Source organism: Neofelis nebulosa, chromosome 2, assembly GCF_028018385.1.
Source record: "Neofelis nebulosa isolate mNeoNeb1 chromosome 2, mNeoNeb1.pri, whole genome shotgun sequence".
Classification (NCBI taxonomy): Eukaryota; Metazoa; Chordata; class Mammalia; order Carnivora; family Felidae; genus Neofelis; species Neofelis nebulosa.
In genome coordinates this window covers 212,773,936-212,796,014 of record NC_080783.1, presented here as the reverse complement: position 1 = coordinate 212,796,014, position 22,079 = coordinate 212,773,936, and the positions used below count along the sequence as shown (strand labels likewise).

Here is a 22,079-nt window from a genome sequence, read left to right as displayed (position 1 = left end):
GGCCCATCCGGTATGGTTTCTTTTGTAAAATTCTGCAGGCTGCTGCTTGCTACAGACCCACATGTGATTTTTCCGGGACCAATCGACCCAGGATTAATCATGCGGTGAACAAATTTCCCTGTGATTTCCCCGAAACTCTTGGCAGTGAGTTTCAGAGGCCCTGAGATCTTCATGAGTTGCTGAGAGTTTCTGTTCACTTAAAGACATCTATCAAGCATTTAATAAACACCAGGTCTGTTAGAGTCTTCGCGAGGGAAGTCTATCCCTTACACTGGTGTGTGAGATCCAAAATAGCATTTAATGGAAAGAAAAAACACATTTTTAAGAAGGATCCAAGTGCGAGAAGGCGAAGTCAGAACTTGGCGGATAAGGCAGGACCCTGGCTGAGCGGAGGTATACGACTCCTCTCTTTCTCTGGCCTCTAAAATGAGTGGTCCATGAGCAACTCTCTACCAAAGAATTGTAAAGCCCCCAAACCTTGGCGTGACAGTGAGTGGTCTGGCTGAGTGGGGAGGACACCACCTCTCTCCCATTTCCACCCCCGCCACGTGCTAGGAATGTCATAGTTCCCTCATTTAACCATGGCAACTCCTTAAATTATACATCACTATCTTCAGAATATGCCAGAACTGGGTTTCCGAGATGGGTCTAACTCCAAACCCCAGGCTCTCTTCACTACATTACAAAACCACATAAGAACCAAAAGTTGAACTTGAAATTGAAGGTTTGTGTCATTTTAAACTCCTTAAACATGAATATATATATAATAATATTATAATATAAATAAATATAAACATATTTTATATATTTATATATATAAATAATTATATAATTTTAATAATTATATAAATTTAAATTTAAATAGTTTATATATTATATAATTTATATAATTTAAATATATAAATATACAAATATACAAATATATAAATTTAAATAATTTATATAATTATATAATTTGTATAATTATATATAAATATATATAATATATAACATAATATTATAATATATATAAAGGTATAAAAAGTCCTTTATATTAAATACTTGCTATAATATTCCTATAAGAATGAAGACATCACAGTACGTTGAAATAGGATTCATTAATTCCTTCCCCATATGGTAATCGAGCATCTCCTGAGTGCTTGGTACAGGGCCAGGTACTGGATTTGAGCTGTGAGCACTTTCGGGAGAGGCACACCTAACATTACAAAGCATTCCCTGAAGTCTTCACCAGCAGAGCAACGGACCTGTGCTTTAAATTCCATTGGCTTATCTGAATATTTGTCATATTTCAGGCTCCAAGAACAGGCATGCCAGGTTACAACTTGTGGAAATGTTTCAGGGGAGGATGTAGAGGACAAAAGACCCAAATGCCCAGCACTACCCTGGTGAAACTCATTTGAATAATCTGAATAAGAGCCTGCAAGGCTCTCGAAGGAAGCCTTGCCATTCCTGCCACCCTGAAACCCCTCCAGGAAACCCCCAGCGTGAGCGATTTGTTGGAAGAGAATCAAATGACTGGGGGCACGGGGTGGGGAGCCCTCCTACAGCCAAGTCAACAGTTATCAAGATGAGTCTTGATAGATTCCCATGGTGGGGGGAAGATAAGAAATGAAGCAACCTCGATTGAAATTTTGAATCCGTTCCCTACTGATTTCTTAAAACTTTGGGGGAAAGAAAGAGATCAGGCATTTGATCCGAGGGCTACAGGATAGAGCCAGGTTAGGGAACAGCTGGAATTCTGCCAACTTCATGCAAGTGGGGAAAATGAGGTGACAGCTTCTTTCCTCCTTGCCCCACTCCAGGGCCCATCAACCACTGGCGCCTGGTGGGGGGACCAGTCCAAGGCAAGAATTCCCTCGGGCTTCACACACAGGGGTGGGCAGGCTCTCCCTTCTTTTTGTCTGGCTGGGTGCCTTTGCCTGGGGAACTGCTCAGAGGAGGTGGGTTTGCCCTCTGAGGGGAATCACGCTGAGTCCAGAAGGAAGTCTGCAGATCTGAGCACCTCATTCACTTAGTTGTCTGGGGAGCTTGCAGACTGAAATTGTTTGGGGCAACACTCAATTTTATGCAGGGGGTGGGGGGAAATCAACAAAAGGATAATCATCTTTCTGGAGGATGATGGGCTCTCGACCAGGGTCCGGGGGATAGAGCTGCCAATGCCCCAGGCAGTGGAGAGAATATCACTGAACACAGGGGGTAATGAATGACATTGACATTGTTAACGTGTACAGCATGCAAAGTACTGTCAATTACACAGACAACAGATAGGAAGCAGGGAAGGGGTGCTAGAAGATGTGATGAGAATGCAGTATTTTCCTGCAATTCATTACGATGTCTCTATCCAGGAGAATAAGACGCAACTTAGCATTGAAGGCTGTTATCGATAAATAGTGTCCTGCCTGAGGAAGAAGGTGTCAGTTTGCTGAGAATCTAGAAAGGGAGAGAAAAGTGATGAGGATTTGATGACGGTAAACCCGCCCTACCCAAGGAATTCATTTATTTACCAAGTACATATTGAGTGACTGCTTTGTGAGTCAGGCAAGGCACATGTAATCCTGTTTACAGCTAGTATGCAAGAGATCCTATCTGGTGGCCATGGGTGTTCTGATCTCAGTCACAGTGACTGTTCTATGGTGAATCAGGGACCTCTGTTCCATCACAGTCTGGAAATGTACTCCACGCAAGAGCCCCACCCTTTGCCTTTGTTTTATACACACCAAACAGCATCCCAGGTAGTTCACTCCTGAGAAGGGCATGCTGTGTATGGTGTTGGAAAGCTGTCTCCTGTTGGAAATAAACTATTTGGTTTCCTGGCCTCTTGTGAATTTGGCTGATGGGAAACAGTATCATCTGAGTTGGATCACCCCATAGTAAGATTAAATTTCTGGATCTATACAGCCAAGGGACTGGATTCTGGTTGGGTGGTGGTAACAGCAGTGACTATGTAATAGCAGCTAACCTCTACTGGGTGCTTAGCAATTTCCAGCACTCTCCAAGCCCTGCTTCATTTAATCTGTGCAGCAGACCTACAAGGTAAGAACTATTTGCATTTCATAGGCCAGTGAGGAGGCTCAGAGAGGTTCAGTTACTTACACACACAGGCAGGTAGTAAATAGCAAAGGCGAGACTTGAATCCAGGCAGCCCAAGCCCAGAACCCATGCTCCTAGCCACTCAACGCGACACCCACCCATACTTGGGCTCAAGGCTTCCAAGGACACCCAGAAAATCAGCCAATTGGTTTCTTCAAGTACCCTTACAGTAACAACATCACTTGGTATTTGTTAGATGCATATTTCAGATTGAAGAGCTAGCTGGCGTTGGGGTACCAAACTGAAGGTCATGGTCCTGCCCCTTTACATATTTATAGGACACACATGTTATTAAGAACTTAAGAGGGCGCCTGGGTGGCTCAGTCGGTTGAGCGTCCGACTTCGGCTCAGGTCACGATCTCGCGGTCCGTGAGTTCGAGCCCCGCGTCGGGCTCTGGGCTGATGGCTCAGAGCCTGGAGCCTGCTTCCGATTCTGTGTCTCCCTCTCTCTCTGCCCCTCCCCCGTTCATGCTCTGTCTCTCTCTGTCTCAAAAATAAATTAAAAAAAAAAAAACATTAAAAAAAAAAGAACTTAAGAGCTAAGGGTGGCTCAGTTGGTTAAGCCTACGACTTCAGCTCAGGTCATGATCTTGTGGTTCACGAGTTCGAGCCCTGTGCTGACAGCTCAGAGCCTGGAGCTCGCTTCAGATTCTGTGTCTCCCTCTCTCTCTGCCACTCATCCACTTGTACTCTGTCTCTCAAAAATAAATAAAAACATATTTAAAAAATTTAAGGGGCGCCTGGGTGGCTCAGTCGGTTAAACGGCCAACTTTGGCTCAGGTCACGATCTCGCGGTCCGTGAGTTCGAGCCCCGCGTCGGGCTCTGTGCTGGCAGCTCAGAGCCTGGAGCCTGTTTCAGATTCTGTGTCTCTCTCTCTCTCTCTGCCCCTCCCCTGTTCATGCTCTATCTCTCTCGGTCTCAAAAATAAATAAACGTTAAAAAAAAAAATTAAAAAAAATAAAAAATAAAAAATTTAAAAAAAAAACACTTTTAAGAGTGAAAGAAGGAACACGAAGCAGGATCGCAGCTCACAGAGAGAAGCAAGACAAGTGGGTGTTGTGTAAGTGTAAAAAGAACCTACAAGACAACATAAAACAGCATGTCCTGAGCAGCACAAACCATTATGTGCTCAGAGTCTGGAGATGAGATTCTTGTGGTTGTCAACAGTTGGAAAAAAAAACCATATGGGGCAGATGGGAATTGATCTTGACTGTGAAAAATGGTAGGATTGGCCGGACAAGGTGGCAGAGAAGGGCAGTCCAGGCAGGAGAGACTGCTTGAGCAAATGCACGGGAGTTGGAACAACCTGGAGTTTGTGTGGGAAGATGCATGGAGGCTCACTGGTGTTGGAGGAAGGGAAGTCAGGGAGAAGGACGAACCCCTGATGAGTGAGAGAGTTGGACCTTTTTTTGTAGGCAATAGGCAGTAACCGCAAATGGGAGTGAGGTGGGCCATGAATTAGCAGTTGTCAGAAAAAAAAAATGATGACAGGAACCATATGGGATTGAATCTAGTTTATGGGACCAGTGGGGTGGGGTGGGATGGGGGGGTCAGGAGATAAGAGACTAAGTGTGGTAACAACAGAATGGGGGGGTAAGGTCAGATTTGGGGGAATCAGAGCCAGCTACTGACTTGTAGCTCAGTATTTCCTGATTTCTTACTCTTCCCTCATTTCCTGCGTTCTTACTATTCGCCTCTTAACCACACAACACTATTTACATTTTTTTATCCATAGGTAACTCACATATCATAAAATTAACCCTTTCCAGTTGAAGAGTCAGGGGCACCTGGCTGGCTCAGTCGGTGGAGCGTGTGACTCTTAGGGTTGTGAGGTTGAGCCCCACGTTGGGTATAAAGATTATTTAAAAATAAAATCATAATGGGGCACATAGGTGGTTCAGTTGGTTAAGCGTCCAGCTTCAGCTCAGGTCATGATCTCCTGGCTTATGAGTTCGAGCCCCGCATCGGGCTCTGTGCTGACAGCTGGGAGCCTGGAGCCTACTTCGGATTCTGTGTCTCCCTCGCTCTCTGCCCCTCCCCTGCTCATGCTCTTTCTCTCTCTCTCTCAAGAATTAAAAAAAAAAAATTAAAAACAAAATCATAAATAAATAAAATAATCAAACCCTTAGGAATTTCTCATGTCACCCCCCCCCCCCACCCCCTGCAACCACTGATCTGTTTTTTAGGCCTATAGACTTGCCTACTCTAGGTATTTCATATAAATGGAATTGTACACTATGTGGATTTTTGTGCCTGGCTTCTTTTCACTTAGCATGATTTCAAAAGTTCATTCCTGTTGTGGTGTGTGTGTCTCAGAATTTTATTAATTTTTTGTGGCTGAATAATGCTCCATTGTACGGATATACCGTCTGTTACGTATCCACTCATCAGTTGCTGGACACTTGGGTCACTTCCGCTCTGGGGCTATAATGAGTAATATTGCTGTGGACATTCATGCACAAATCTTTATGTGGATGTGCTTTCATGTCTCTCAGGGATATACCTAGGAGTAGAATTGCCCGGTCATATGGTAACTCTATGTTGAACTTTTTAAGGAACTGCAAACTGTTTTCTAAGTGGCTGCATCATTTTACATTCCCACCAGCGATGCAGAAGGGTTCCAATTTTTCCAATCCTTAGCAGCACTTGTTATTTTCGGTTTTTTGTTTGTTTCATTTCATTTATTGATGGAAGCCATCCTAATGGGTATGAAGTGGTATCTCATTGTGATTTTGATTGACCAACGATATTTAGCATCTTTTCGTGCACTTGCTGGCCATTAACCTATCTTCCTTTGGAGCAATGTCTATTGAAATCCTTTTCCCATTTTGAAATTGAGTTGTCTTTTTAGTGTTGAATTCTTTTTAAAACATGTTTATTTATTTTGAGAGAAAGAGAGAGAGCATATGCACACACGTGAACAGGGGAGGGGCAGAGAGAGAGGGAGAGAAAGAATCCCAAGCAGGCACCATGTTCAACGTGGAGCCCAACTCAGGGCTTGATCCCACAACCCTGGTATTGTGACCTGAGCTGAAATCAAGAGTCAAACAGTCAACTGACTGAGCCACCCAGGCGTCCCTGTTGAATTCTTTATACATTCTGGATACTAGACATTTATCAGACATATGAATCACAAATATCCTTCCCATTCAATTTCTTGATGGTGTCCATTGAAACACAAGTTTTAAAATTTGTGATGCAGTCCCATCTATCTCGTTTTTCTTTTATTGCTTATGTTGTTGGTGTCATATCTAAAAACCCATTGCTTCATCCAAGGTCACAGAGGTTTACTCTTATTTTTACCTCCAATAGTTGCATAGTTTAAGATCTTAAATTTAGGGTTTTGGCTCATTTGGAGTTACTTTTTATATGTGATACGAAGTAGAGATCCTACTCTGTTCTTTTGCATGTGGCTGTCCAGATGTCCCAGAACCATTTGTTGAAAAGGCAATTCTTTCCCCCATTGAGTTACTCAGGCACCGTTGTCAAAAATCAATTGACCATAAATGGATGGATTTCTTTCTGGACCCTCAATTCTACTCCATTGTTGTGTACATCTGTCCTTACGCCAATGCCACACAGTCCTGATTACTGCAGTTTTGGAGTAAGTTTTGAAGTTGGGAAGTGTGAGTCTGCCTCCTTTGATTTTTCTTTTTTTTTCAAGATTGCTTTGACTATTCTCATCACTGTATTTTAGTTACTTGTATACACCTCTTGCCCGTTAGAGAAGAGAGCAGGATCCGTGCCTTACTCAGCACTTAAAAGAACATATGGTTGGTGCATCGTAAACATTTGTCAGGAGGAAGAGGGAGGAAAGACAGTGATCCAAACTTTGGGCAGAAATGACAAGGAGGCAGGTGATAGAAATACAAAAAAATCAGGTTGGAGGGATGATAAGTTTGGAACCAATGTTATACGAAGGAGTTCAAGTTTGTGTACTCTGTTTTAGACGCAGTGACTTTGAGGTAATAGTAGGACATCCAGTTTGATGTATCTGATGGGTACCTGAGGAGATCATCAAAATGGCATCAGAAATAAACCCTGGACACACAGTTTGCTGCCTGAACTCCTCCCCATTCATCAGAACAAGGGGAGAAAGGTGGCAAGGAGGGTCAGAAGAGATTGCCCCCCCCCACCAGCTGAGAACAATTATTTTTAATAATCTACCGAAGCACACTTCAGACTCCCCCGCCAGGCTCAGGATCAAGGCCGAGGGCAGCTAATGGAAACACAGCCACATTCTGCACATTCCTGCAAGGCCTCGTCCTCCTGGCTGCACAGCTGGGCTGTCTGCAAGCTGCATGGGTAGATGGTGAGGTCAGATCTAAAGGGGCTTCTCTTTTTACTCTTGCAAAATCAGGGCTTGCTCAGCTGACAGCCTTGAGTGAATCAGAAGCTCAGTTTCCGAGCAGATGGCGAGTGTTTCCCAAAGGGTCCACCACGCAGTTGAGATGCACTGCTCCGGGGCATGACTTCTAAAGCAGGTTTTTTAGTCATTTGGTTTTTCAAGTACTCAACAGTCCTCACTATGAGGTGGCCTTTCTAACGGGACGCCAGACCCAGCTAGTTCCAGAAAAGTTATTACGGAGGTGTTGATTCCAGTTTACCAAGCTGAACTCATTTCCTCTTTTACAGAGAACATTCTGCTCTTGGTCAACAGAGAAAACCTCTCCCCGGGCTGAGTAATCTTGGTTGAGGTTGTAACCAACAGCATCCAGTTTTAACGCTGGAGGAGTCCTGGGCCCTGTTTGTGGTGGGCGGGGTGGGGGGTGGGGCGGTGGTGAGTCGGTAAGTTGATATGTGAACACTGAAAAGGGGGGATATTCATGTATTCATTCAGCTCACAGAGGCCACGCTGGTGGGTGGGAGGCTGCAAACCTCCAGCAGAAGGGGGTGTTGCCCTCAGGAAGCTTATAGATGCTAGCAGAGAAAAAGTAGCCAGTGTCGGTGTTATCCTGTGCTAGTTCAGAGGAATTACTTTCTCTTGTCACCTTGGGAAGGCTCTAAGGGAAGGAGTCTCGCACCGGGGCCAGGTAGAAGACTAGGTGGGGTTTAGATGACAGTGCAGTCACAAGATGAAACTTCGGGTGCCCTTGGCATCCAGAAGCCCAGGGAGCTGCTTCAGTGCCACCCCAGTCCTTGCCACGTGAAGTAGAGGGAATATGAGGGGAACTGCAGGAAAGTAACCAGGATACATGGGGGATGTGTGAGAAGGTGGCTCGAGCGGGGCTTGGAGTCTGACAGATCCGATGTCTAATCCCTGCGTCACCACTTGCTGGCTACATGGGCAGTTTACTCTCAGGGTCGCTGTCCTCAGCTTCAAAATGAGAATGACATTCGTTTGCAAGGCTTTTGTAAAGATCAGGAGAGCGTGCTGGGCACCACGGTTTGTACATTTTCCCCTAAATTCAAAAATAGCAGCCATTATTACAATACCTACCTCCTTGGAAGTGCAGACTGGTGCGGCCACTGTGGAAAACAGTGTGGAGGGTTCCTCAAAAAGTTAAAAACAGAACTGCCTTATGATCCCATAATTCCGCTCCTGGGTATTTATCCAAAGAAAATGAAAGCACTAATTCGAAAAGATACATGCACTACTATGTTTATTGCAACATTATTTACAACAGCCAAGATATGGAAGCAGCCCAAGGGTCCATCCATAGATGAATGGACAAAGAAGATGTGGTGTATATATGCAATACATGCAATGGAGTATTACTCAGCCCTAAAAAATGAAATCTTGCCATTTGCAACAACATGGATGGATCTAGAGAGTATAATGCTAAGTGAAATAAGTCAGAGAAAGAAAAATACCATGTGATTTCCCTCTTATGTAGGACTTAAGAAACAAAACAAAGAAAGAGACAAACCAAAAGACTCTTAACTATAAACTCAAATTCTCAACTCTTAACTATAGAGAACACATGGATGGTTGAGGGGAGGTAGGTGGGAAGATGGGTGAACTAAGTTAGGGAGATTAAGGGTACCCTTATCGTGAGGAGCACGGAGTAAGTATAGAATTGTGAATCACTATATTGTACCCCTGAAGCTAATATAACACTATATGTTAATTACACTGGACTGAAAAATAAATAGAACAAAATACCTGCTTCTCAGATAGCCATGGAGACTAACTGTGAAGATTTGTGAAGGGCACACAGTGGGTCTCAGCTGATCTTCCCCCATCAGGTGAGAGAAAGAAGGCAGGTGGCTGGGAGCCTGGTGTCACGTCTAATGGCCTGCATGTTCTGTTCTATTCACCTGCCAGTGACTGGGTGTGAGCCCTTGCTATGGAATTGAAAGATGAGTCCCCAGCCACATGGCCCCCTCTCCCTTCTTTTACTGCCCATGCTCAGCTACAGAGCTCTTCAGAATTCTGCCTCTTTTGGGGGCATTGTGGGGCCCCATCTCCAAAGTCAAGGAACTCTGCTCCAAATCTTGATGTGTGGCATTTCTTCTGATTTCTTCAGAGGAACTAGTGATACCTGTGTGATCTCAGCCTTGACACATCTCTCTTGAATTTCACGGGGGAGGCACCGGTCCCCAGTGCTAACAGTGGATGGTTACCCCTCGCCATTGGTCTGGGCCTGCAGGGACTGCCAGGGTGAGACACCGAGCAGCAGGCTGCTGCTCACCACAGATTGAACAGCAAAGCCACAGAGCTCTTCCTCGGAGGGGCATTGTCCTATTTTCAGCCACGTTCGGGGGAAGGGGGAAGGTATTCAACAACTCTTGAGGGAAGTACAGTGGACAGTAGCAGGGTTTGGTCATGGAAGGGATAATTCAAAAGAAACGTCCTACTTGGGTGTCAGTGTTCTCTTTCCAACCGTTGGTCCACAAGCATCTACTGAAGGCTTACCACGGTGCCAAGCACTGGGACCATGGGGCAGTGTGGACTTTAAGTAGCACTGTGCCACCTGGAGGAAAATCACCGTGGGATACCGAGTGGCAGGGCCAAGCCTTCAAGGAGCTGCCTAGATTTTCCATGGCCACACTTTTGATCCAGTAAGCACTTTACCAGGGTCCAAGGAGAGGGTGGCTTAGAGGGGGAACCCATTGCCACATCAGTGATTATACTGAGCACAACCCAGTGTCTGCCAGGAGCTGAGCACAGGCGCACAGCTCCGTGTCAGCAAGTGGTTTTCAATATTCCAAGGAAAGGCTCCTTTACAAGGGTCAGAGGATGGGCTGGCCCGTAGGACGGGAGGAGTAACTCAAAAGATGTGGTGAATAAAAGCTAAGTCCTAACACCTTTCTTCTGGTTGCAGAAACTGAGGGAATAACATCAAACAGCTAAATTGGGGCCGTTTGAATTGAGATGAAGAACCATATGAAGATCTGAGTATCTGGGGATCACTGTGGGTGGTCTGCAGGGTGCTAGAAAATGTTGGAGGTTGGCACCTTTCCACAGCTCTGGGTGTGTTTATTTTCAGGCTTCGGAGCACAGCATTGAGAAATGATAGAAAAGTGATATGCAGAGGCCTATGTCTGGGCAAAGGAACAGAAGCAGGCTTTTTTTTTTTTTTTTAATTTTTTTTTGCTTTTGTTTTCCAAGTAGATGTTTTGACCTCTCTCTAAAAGCATTACTTCATCCTAAATGTAAGTAGGGAGTGGGGAATGCTAGAATTAATCGCTTAGTAATTACCCTACTGGGGAAAACCAGAATTTCCTAGGATGTAAGAAAAAAAAAAAAAAGGGCATTTGATTTCTCAGTGGCCACGAAAACCATTCCCTGGCCACGTATTTCTCCATGTTCAAAGGCTTTACTTGTGCATTTAGACGCTGGAACAGCTCAAGATGGTGGAACACACCAGGGACCACGAAAGACTGCCTTGATCTGTTGGCTAACACCGCGGGTTTTCTTTGGAAACCCCGAGGCTAGCTCAGCGTGTGGCTTCTTTATTTCTAAAATCAACTTTCCTGTTTCAAGATAAAATGCTGTGGAGGCCGCTTCTCCAGCTGTCTGCTTCTGAGGCTTCAGGTCAGCAGAAAGAGGGCAGCGGGAGCTTCTCCCTCATGTGGACATGGCAACCAGACAGAGGCTCTTAAACTTAGGGAGGGGACTTTCGTGGCTCTCCTAGCGAAACAAGGGGAAGTCCAGTAAAAGACTCAGCATCATGTAGTCAGTACATCCATTCATACTCTGAATGCTGTTTCTCAACGCAGCTGTCACAGATGCTAAAATGAATTCTTGGCTCCGATGTTTTGTGTTTATTTCTGATCGTTGGTGGGTGATGACTTCAGACACGTCCCGGCCATTACCTGTCTGTTTTTCTCCCCTTGCCCTGGTGCAAGCAGTGAGCCGCTCCTGCCGGGACAGCCGGGTAGCCGGAGTGGTCTCCCTGCCTCAGTCAGATCCCAGCACCATTCTTGATAGACCCCCCGCCCCCACCACCAGCCTTCACATGGCATTCCGACTCCAGTAACGTCATCTTCTGGCTTCCCCTCACACTCCGATTGAAAGGAAAATCCCACCCGACTGGCCCTCCACACCTCAGTCTTGCTTCTTTCATCCAGCCCCACTGACCACTCTCTGTCTCTTCAGTGAGTGGTGCCGCGGGCTCACTCTCGGCTTCCAGGTTAATTAGATCGGCTCTTCCTGTGCCCAGTTCACATGTTCATTCAACAAATACCTACTGGGTGTCTCCTGTGTACCGGATATTTTAGGCAAGGGGGGACATTGAAGTAAACGGCCGTTATTGAGTTTATATTCTAGTGGGACAGCCAGTTAGTGGATCTACAGCATGAGAGGTTGAGTACTGTGGTATATGTGTGAGGGTGTGTGGAGGGAGGGAATTTCCCTTCGGTCATGGGAAAAGGCCTCCCCGAGAAAGTGCCCTTTGAGGACATATCTAAGGGGGTGGAAGAAAGCTATCTTGAGGTTTTCCTTGTTTGCTTGTTGGAAGGATCCCCCCACCACCGCTGATGGTACCCAAATCCATGAGAGAACTCACCTTGTTCGCTCCTCTGTCTCCAGTGCCCAGAATGGGACCCAACACATAGTAGGTACACATGGACTATTTGGGGGGATATACAGGTGAGCCTTGGGAAGATTCTAGTCTTGATCATTCCTGCCGCCTTCATTTGCAGAGCAAGGGAGAGCTGCTGAAAGAGTCACACTCTTATAAAGCAGGTCACACCTTCCTTCTACACCACTTCTGAAAGCTTAGTCCTCGAAGGGACTCATTTGAGGAAGCTGAGATTCTGGTTCCTGCACAAGTCAAACTGGAAGATTCTAACCAGATGGGATTTCATAAGAGGATGTGTGATGCCAGAGGAAACAGTTGCTTCTGACAACCAGGATTATAATTTATGAGAGGATGGGGGCTGAAGAGGAAGGATGTCAGGACCCAGGGTGGGGGGCTGCGGGCTTTCTGGGCCACCGTGGCCACGGTGGCACCAAGATGTCTTTTGTTGTGTTGGTTACTACACGGATGAGCTGTCACAACACACGGCTTTGTGTCTGCTCACCAACCAGGTGAACCAGGCAAATCATTTAATTTCCAGTGTTAGATAATTATTCTGACACTTGTTGAAACAGGTGGAGGACTTTATTCAAGACTTATCCCAAGGGGGGGTGAGAAATAGAGCTCAGCTGGAAATGCAGCAAAGGTAGCTGGGGGTTTATAAGCAAGGAGCAGAGTGTGTTGGGGGGGGGGGGCAGTGAATGGCCAATTATGGAGAAGACACATCAAGGGTAGGGGGTTCTTGCTAAACTGGCCTGACAGGATTCTTGCTCAAGGCAGGCCTACCACTTAGACATCAAAGGTGGGGGATGGAGAACTTGGTCAGTTGGGAGCTGATTTCAGACTCTTGTTGAAACAAGACTCTTGTGGGGCGCCTGGGTGGCTCAGTCGGTTAAGCGGCTGACTTCGGCTCAGGTCATGATCTCGCGGTCTGTGAGTTCGAGCCCCGTGTCGGGCTCTGTGCTGACAGCTCAGAGCCTGGAGCCTGTTTCAGATTCTGTGTCTCCCTCTCTCTGACCCTCCCCCGTTCATGCTCTGTCTCTCTCTGTCTCAAAAATAAATAAACGTTAAAAAAAAAAAAAAGAAAGAAAGAAAGAACCAAGACTCTTGCAAGGATGGGTAGGGACACCTAAGTAGAATTTGGTCAAGGGGAGATCTTTGTCGGCCTCACTTTCTTCGTCTGATAAAGGGGACAATGATGCCAGTGCAACTCACCCACAAGGCCATTTTGGAATAAAGTCAGCCGAAAGATAATAAACAAATAAACCCTACGTGGCTGCACAAATGTGGTGGGGGGCGGGGGGAGGGTGACGTTATAAAGCTGGGCCTCCCACGTTAAGTAGAACATGCAACTTGGAAAGACCTCGATGAACTTCTGTTGAAGTAGTCTACCCTTCCTCCTCACTCTCTACACCCCTCCACCCGTGGCGTTGACTTCATCCGGCAGCGGTTAGCTGATATGAGGAGGAAGGGGGAGCCGATGGTAAGGGGAGCACGGATTTCGGAATCGGTTCTGGAAAGAATCTGAACACAGAGGGTGGCATGGAAGAAGGGGCAGATGGCAGTGCCCAAGCCACTGCAGCTGGTCCTTATACTGAAAGCTCCCTCCCATGCCCATGACACGGTACTTGAAAGAAGACCTTTGTGTCAGCGAGAGCTACTTGTGAAGCAGGGGGAGAAGGAGAGTTTATTGGGACAACCGGCCCATCTTTCAGGGGAAATCAAATTACATCCCCATTTTACATCAGACTTCAAAAGAAGCACAAGGCAAATAGAAATATGAAGTGTAAGAACAAAACCATAAGGGCTCTGGGCTGACAGTGTGGAGCCGGCTTGGGGTTCTCTCTCCTTCTCTCTCTGCCCCTCCTCCACTCGCACACATGTGCACGCACTCTCTCTCTCAAAATAAATAAATAAACATTTTTGTTAAAAAGATAGTACCTTAAAAAAAAAAAAGAGTATATTGCTTCCAACAGGGGGCTCGAACTCATGACCCTGAGATCCAGATCTACCAACCGAGCCAACCAGGTGCCCCCAAAGGATGTATTCCTAAGGTATAAAGAACACTTACAAAACTGTAAAAAAGATGAGTGCCATAAGAGAAAAATGGCCACAAGAGAAGATATTTTTAACGGCCAACAGATAAATGAAAGAACTCCCCACTTATCAGGAATGTCCATAAAACCAGAAGATTGAAAACACTTATTTAAAACATTTTGACCAAGAACTTGGGACTATTACTATTACAGTAGCAGCATGATTTACCTTGCATCTAAATTCTAAGATATTTTAAATGAAAGGCCCTCCCCTAACTGTATGTAAACTAGAAGAATTCCTTTGGAGAGGTCGGGCTTCCATGCAAAGATAAAAGTGATTCATAATTAGCACTTTCAAGCCAATAAACATCTCCTCAGTTCTTACTTGTTCTCAAGCTTAAGAACCTCAAGGTGAAATGGATTTATCACATCGTCTCATAGGTAATATAAAGTTTGGCCGAGCTCTTGAAAGAATAACACCTACGCACAAATTCCAAAGCAAATGGATGGGTTGCCACCGTCTTTGGAAACCTCCATTGATTCTGACCCCCAGGCTGGGTGAACCTGGGTGAGGCTGGAATCGTGAGATCATGAGGGTACACGGCAGCAGAACTGACCCTGTGATTGTATGTTCCTCACTGCGCTTATACAAACAGCTGTGGGTATTGCCTGCGCACACACGTGTCTTAGGAGGAAAAAGAATCCGAGATGAAGGGCATCAAGACACGATTTGAATTTCACCGTTTAAGGGAAAGGGGCGTCAATCACTGACTGGAAACGCGGCAGCTGGGCTGGTAGGAACTCTTCACCCAGGAAAGCCTGCCGCCAAAATAATACGAGGGACAATTGAAGATCCCTTGTTAAAGATCAACTTTCCCATGGAGCAAAAAGAACGCCAGGGCAGTGAGACAAAAGCCATGCATCTTAATCATGAGTGTCATTCATAAAACGCCCTTTGTCTATTCAGGGCGATTTTAGTGCTTGGCTCTGTGGGCCAAGAATAGAAAAGAACAAGAAGGAATTTTTTATCAAGTTACGCTTTCAATGAGCTGAACTTTCTATGAAAGAATTCAAACCAACTTCATTCAGTACTTGATTTTTTTTTTTTTAAAGCAAGTGTGTTTTGTTTTGTAAAGTTGGAAGGTACCATATAGTAAATGGTTTTGCTAAGCAGCCTCCAGACAACATTTGTAAAATTCATGATTTGTTAACTGTTCAAACCTGAAGGGGAAGAAAAGGGGTATAGGGGTGTGTGTGTGTGTGCATGTGTGTGTGTTTAATAAGGACAACTTGCCTGGCAAAGAGATATCTCCCTCTTACATTCAACATTGGTCTACCACCAGAGTCATAAATCCTGGTGGGAGCCCATCGCTGGCCCCACCCCCACCCCAGCAAGCAGCCAGGAGGGGAGGCTGCTTGCACGAAGGTATTCAGTTATTGCTAACTGGTGAAAGCCATTTCCCCCCCAGATGAAAAAATAAATGTATATGCTTAGGGGGCTCAACCAAAGCCATAGATAGGCAGTCCTGGATTAGGACTCCAGATGCAAAGAGAAGGCTCACAGAACAAGCGAATTTACTCTTGAGACTTTCTCCCTCTATGCATCAGCAAAGAAGTTATGATCAAATATTTCTTAGCTGTGCCTTTGGCTGGGCTCTCTAAGCATAGGGAGAAATAAGGTATCTTAAGGCAAGGACTGGATTGCTAACTTGAGCACTGCCTGGATACAAACATCAACTCTTTAATTACACAAAGAAGCCTCCAAGCACCCCAGCCCCTCTTGCTCCTAAGACGTGTGTTTGCTTAGTTTGCAACTGTATTTAGTCATGGAATTTCCAGAGCCACTCTGAGTATGGGGAGGGAGCCCGTGGCCAATGAGTCAGATTTTTAACTCATGAAAAGGGTTATTTGATGAGTTGAGATGATGCCCTTGCTTGGTCGTGATTTAGTTTGGGATCATTGAGACAGAGGTTAAAGAAAAGGCCACTGTTGTTATCTGTTCCACTCCCCCACCCCACCTTTGTGTGGAATTCAACCTGCTATCCCACCCCACCCATCCCCTGCTCCTCTGAAAACCTTTCTGGTTTGTACAACAGGGTCATTCATTCAATGTTAAAGCAGAAAAACCCCAGCCTGGGGCACCGAGGTCCCTTATTAGTTTAGCTCTCTGTGCACTAAGAATCCTATTGGCTACCTCAGCACGTTACATACATTACTATCTCCCATAGATAGTAACCTCAACTATAAACTAAGAAGTTGACCTCACCTATGAGGTCCGTGGTCAGAGGCAATGGTTCTCCTCATTCAAGGAGACAGCAGTCTCAAAATTAAATGGAAAGCAAGCTTGATTTTAAGGATGGAGATCTCCTTCTGGACATTATGATTCAGAATGATTAAGATAGAGCCTGTAAATTGGTATTTTTAGAAGTCTTTCCACGTGACTCCAATTAAAAAATTTTCCAGGTCTAAATGATATTCTAGCAACCCGAATGCATTAGTTCATTGTATGAAACGACACCAGGAAGAACCTGGTTCATTACTGAAAAGGCAAGGTCTATATCCCTCCTGTTACCACAGTGGGGAAGGGCTGGCGGCTTCACCATTTTGTATTTTTATCTCCCTTTACCTTGCTATGGAGACAACCAGGTCCTTGTATGTGACAGAGGTGCAGCAAGGAGAGTGGTTTGTGGTAAGCTGGAAAGATGACCCTCCCCCCAAAAACAATCCCCAAAAGAAATGGTAAAGAAAATAATCTGATTGTAGCTAGCCAGTTAGGTCTGCCCACACAATTTCTACCTTAAGCCCTGACCCAGTCTTTCTTTTTTAGCTAGCACGGTCCGGCCAGAAGATGACATTATGACACCAGGTGTGGAAGATGGCATGGTGACCCTAGGTGCAGAAGACAATGTGGTGACCACAGGTGCCGGTGCAGACCCTGAGGAGTCTACTGGCCCGACAGGTCTGGTGAGTGTCCCAGGAAGAGTGTCCCCGGAAGAGAGGAAGTTGCCCCACAGCCATGCAACCACATGCAAGGATACTTTATGACTGGCTTAGTTCACTTTGCAGAGTGTCCTTAGGATTTATCCATGTTGTAGTGCATGTGAGAATGTCCTTCCTTTTCAAGGCTGATTATTATTCCACTGTATGTGTGTACCACATGTTGTGCATCTGTTCATTGGTCAGTGGATGTTTGAGTTGCTTCCAACTCTTGGATCTTGTGAACAGTGCTGCTATGAAAAATGGATGTGCAAACACCTCTTCCAGATCTTGCTTTCAATCGGGTATACACCCAGAAGTGGGATTGATGGGTCACAAGGTAGTTCTATTTTTAATTTTTTTGGAGGAACCTCTATCTTGTTTTCCATAGCGGTTACACCATTTTACATCCCCGCCAACAGGATACAACGATTTCAGTCTCTCCACCTTCTTGCCAGTACGTTATTTCCCATTCTTTTGACAGGAGTGAGGTGATCGTCTCATGGTGGTTTTAATTTGCCTTTTTCTGATGTTTATGTTAAGACACTGAGCATCTTTCATACGCTTGTTGACCATTGTCTATCATTTCTGGGGAAAGGTCTGTGCGAGCCCTTCTGCCCATTTTTGAGTCAAGTTATTTGATTCTTTGTTGCTAAGTGGTAGGAGTTCTTTATACCCTTATCAGATATATTATTGGTATATATTTTCTTCCATTCCACAGATTGCTTTTTTACTCTGTTGATTGTGTCTGACGATGCACGAAGTTTTTAAGTTTGATGGGGTCCCACTTATCTAATTTTGCTTTTGTTGCCTGTGCTAATGAGCTTATTTGTCCAATGCCACATTGGCATGAACTTTGAAGTCAACAGAACCACTTCTAAGTCACCTTCTGTTGCTTGTTAGCTGTCTGACTTTGGGCATGTTGTCTAATCTCTCTTGGCCTCATCCAGACTATAGGACTAATATTAGGATTGACTTTAGAGGGTTGTTTCTGGAATAAATGAGAAGGTATTTAAAAGGCTTAGCACGTAGTAAGCTCTCAATAAAATTCAGTTATTACTCTAATTGGAGGAGGGAGGGCATTGAAACAGGATACAACATAATATGTGCCAAATAAAGGAAAAATGCCATTTAAGTTCAGGGAGATAAGGAATTAAAGCCTAGTGACCTGGTATTTTCTAAAGAATTAAGACCCTATGGAGTCAACATTTGATATTTATTTGTGGAGTACGTTTGGTTTTATTCCTATCCCCACTCTGTCATTTCTGTTTGTTTTCTTGTTTCCTGTTTAAATTTAAGTCATCATATATTTTATATATTTATGCCACTTTAAATCCCTTTCTGTTATAAGGCTGAATATATATTTTAAAACATTAGATTTTATTTCTCTTTTGTCTCATTTACTTCTCCAACAGGTGCCAACAAATACAGAGAGTATAACAGACTTTCACATAGAGGATGGGCCAACTCAAGAAAGTACAGGCCATGCCAATGAAGAAAGCCAGAGCACTACAACCTTGAATGTGGTGACCAGTCACTCCATAGGTAAGAAAATCAGTCGCCCCAATAGGTATTGATCTTCTTTTGCATGATCAGTGCATTCCAAATATCCATGAACAAATCCAATGATTAGTGGCACATATATTGGAACATAAGAGTGAATTCTGAACCAAGCCTTATGTGCTAGCTTCAGAATTCGACTTATAGGGTTGCTAAACTGAATCCGATTTATTGGGTTGCTGAACACAGCTCTCCACTTTGAATGACAACTAGGGAAAATGTCCCTAAGGGGCAAGTTAGCTACCAGTGTCATGTTGCTGACTGTAACTTGATACAATGTCACACTAAGAACTTCGCATTGACTCCCAGGAGCAGAAAACCCAAGCAACCTATGTAACCAGTCTTACCAGGATTTGGGGCTGTCCTTGTGATTCATAGTTGACGCCTGCAGCAATGTGAATGGAGCACTGTCTTGGGTCTTGGCCATTATTATGGGTATAGACCATCACTGAGAAGGAGGAAAAATAATTGCCATTACAACTTAGCAATGGAAAAAAAAAGCCTCCTATTTCTAGAGCTTTTAGGAGAAATTCAGTTGTTTGGGATTTTTTTTAAATGTTTATTTATCTTTGAGAGAGAGAGAGAGAGAGAGACAGAGAGAGAGGGAAAGACAGAGTGTGAGTGGGGGTGGGTCACAGAGAGAGGAAGACAAAGAATCCGAAGCAGCCTCCAGGCTCTGAGCTGTCAGCACAGAGCCCAACGAGGGGCTTGAATCACGAACTGTGAGGTCATGACCTGAGCCAAAGTTGGACGCTCAACTGACTGAGCCACGCAGGGGCTCCTATTTGAGATTTTTTTCTTTATTTCTTTATTTCTTTTGGAGTAGATGGGGGTGGGAGAGGGAAAAAAGTGATCCTCCAATAACTGCACTGAATGTTTGCTACTTATTTTATCTAGATGAGTGTTTCCATCTTTAAATGAAAGTCAACATAAAGACCTTACCTAAATTAATGGTTCCTCCAATCAGTTGCCCATCTGAACACCTAGAAAATTACTCTTTATTGTTCAGTATACATTTCTAGACCCTATCACCATTCTGTTTTTAAAAACTATAATGCTTCTGATTTTTTTTAATTGCTTTATATTTGTGCACAAAATGTCCGTAGCAGCATCATTCACAATGGCTAGAACACAAGAGCAGCTCAGATGTCCATCAACATGAATGAATACACAAAATGTGGTATATACATTTAATGAACTAATATTCAGCCTTTAAAAGGAAGAAAATTCTGACACATGCTACAATATGGATGAAGCTTGAGGACATTATGCTAACTGGAACATACCAGTCACCTAAAGACAAACACTGTATGATTCCACTTATATGAGGTACTAGACTGCCTAGAGTCAAATTCATAGAGACAGAAAGTAGGAGGGTGGTTGCCAGGGGCTTGGGGGAAGGAGTGAGGAGTTGGTTTAATGGCTATGGGGTGTCAGTTTTGTGAGATAGGAAGAGTCCTGGAGATGGATGGCAGTGGTGGTGGCACAAGAGCGAATGTGTTTAATGCCACTGAACTGGCTATTTAAAGATGGTGAGGATAGTTTTATGTTATGTGTATTTTACCATGATAGGAAAGAAAAAAGCTGTATGAAGTACTTTGGGAATAAAGCCACAAAGTCTCTCTGAGATACTAAAGAAATGGTTACCATTTATTTATTCTTTTTAATGTTTATTTATTTTTGAGAGAGAGAGAGAGAGACAGCATGAGTGGGGGAGGAGCAGAAAGAGAGGGAGACACAGAATCTGAAGCAGGCCCCAGGCTCCAAGCTGTCAGCACAGAGCCCGACATGGGGCTTGAACTCACAGCTGTGAAATCATGACCTGAGCTGAAGTAGGACACTCAACCGACTGAGCCACCCAGGGCACCCCAAAAAATGCTTACCATTTAAGCACTAGATAGAACCAAATAGGGCTATGGAAGGAAAGAATCATCAATATGGTCATTGGAAAACATTTCAAAATTTTGGAGAATCGGTTGCGTGTAAATGAGTTGACGGCTAATTACCTGCAGAAAATGGAGCCTTCTTCCCATAATACCAGGATACCTCTCCTATTCCTTTAAAACAAAATTCTCAGTTCTCTGGAAAATACTCATGATTAGTCTCCTGTCCTGTCTCTTGCCCCACCCTGTCACAAAAACTGTGACTTACCGCACATTTCCCCATAACACACCAGTATCCCAGAAATTTTCACATGTGAGTTAAAATATAATTATAAGCACTTGGTTTTTAAGAGCTGATTTTATTAGGGCAGCAGATGTCTTTCCCACGAAACACCCAAGTATGATGACGTTCACATGTACGTATGACACATTCTCATGACTGCAGCCACCGTCGCTGGGTGGGAGCCAGGGAGTATAGAACTAATAAGCTTTAACTTGGTAACGAATCTTCCACATGAATTTTTGGTAATATGTTTTCTGACCAACGGTGTCACAATGGCTGAGGATGCGTTGTAAGTCTGGAATCAGCAGCTCCCAGTTTAGTTCACGGTAAGCGAATGGTTGACTTTTTTCTACTGGTAGTTGGCAACCAAAGATGACCCTTCAGGAGTGATTCCATGACACCTTTGCTCTGGGCTTGCCTCAGACCCAACAGTCTCACCCCCTTTTTAGGTGGGATAGCACAATCAGCTGGAGCTCCATGTAAATGCTCCACAGCTATGAGTTCAGCTCATGCCAGCTAGCAGAGCTCGATTCAGACACTCATCCTGGGACCATCTTGAAAAGGTGCTTTTTTTTTTGGAAGAGAGCCTTGGTACAAAGACTTCTTTCAAATTCAAGCATTAGGAAAAGTAAGCATCTCGCAGATGGTGCTTTCCCCTTTGATTAGAAAAGCTCTTGGATATCTGCGGTATTTGCAGCTTGCGAACCACAGTCCTAGGGAGGCACCTAATTGATCCACTTCTCTCTGTTGTTTCATTAAATCAAAGCCTCTTGACTTTTTCTCCATCTGCAAACTAGGTAAATCACCACCACCCAGAGGAGTTAAGGACTTAGTGTGCAAGCAGGGTGATGGGAAAAATAAAACCCAAAGCGTATATTTTTAAATAGACATTGTGTAAAATTATCTGAAAGAAACTCGCAGCTTTATTACTTACTCTAAGTTAATAACTCAAACCCATGTGATAGGTTAATGAGAATATTCACATTGTAACTATGGGACTAGGTTTGGCTACAGAGAGAAATCCTAAAATAACAGAGGCTAAACACAAAGGGTATATTCCCTCATTAAAAAAAAAGAAAATTTAATGCTTATTTTTGAGAGACAGAGACAGAGCGTGAGCAGGGGAGGGGCAGAAAGAAGGGGAGACACAGATTCTGAAGCAGGCTCCAGGCTCTGAGCTGTCAGTACAGAGCCCGACGTGGGGTTTGAACTCATGAACTACAAGATCATGACCTAAGCCAAAAGTCAGGTGCTTAACTGACTGAGCCACCCAGGTGCCCCAAG

The 22,079-nt window shown here is 44.4% G+C and overlaps 1 protein-coding gene and 1 long non-coding RNA gene across 4 annotated transcripts in view; one reads left to right on the top strand and one right to left on the bottom strand.

Moving 5' to 3' along the window:
• PDPN (podoplanin) overlaps nucleotides 1–22,079 on the top strand; it is a 28,530-nt gene that overhangs the window by 2,425 nt on the left and 4,026 nt on the right. For both annotated transcript variants that reach the window (XM_058719010.1, XM_058719009.1), the window contains exons 2-3: nucleotides 16,921–17,057; nucleotides 18,485–18,614. In XM_058719010.1, the coding sequence (XP_058574993.1) occupies nucleotides 16,921–17,057; nucleotides 18,485–18,614 (267 nt within the window). The remainder of the gene's footprint in view (nucleotides 1–16,920; nucleotides 17,058–18,484; nucleotides 18,615–22,079) is intronic.
• Nucleotides 7,866–22,079, bottom strand: part of LOC131505447 (uncharacterized) — a 51,124-nt gene continuing 36,910 nt past the window's right edge. For both annotated transcript variants that reach the window (XR_009258400.1, XR_009258399.1), the window contains 3 exons: nucleotides 18,977–19,077; nucleotides 12,046–12,196; nucleotides 7,866–11,399 (listed from right to left, as the gene is read on the bottom strand). This is a non-coding gene — a long non-coding RNA (uncharacterized LOC131505447). The remainder of the gene's footprint in view (nucleotides 11,400–12,045; nucleotides 12,197–18,976; nucleotides 19,078–22,079) is intronic.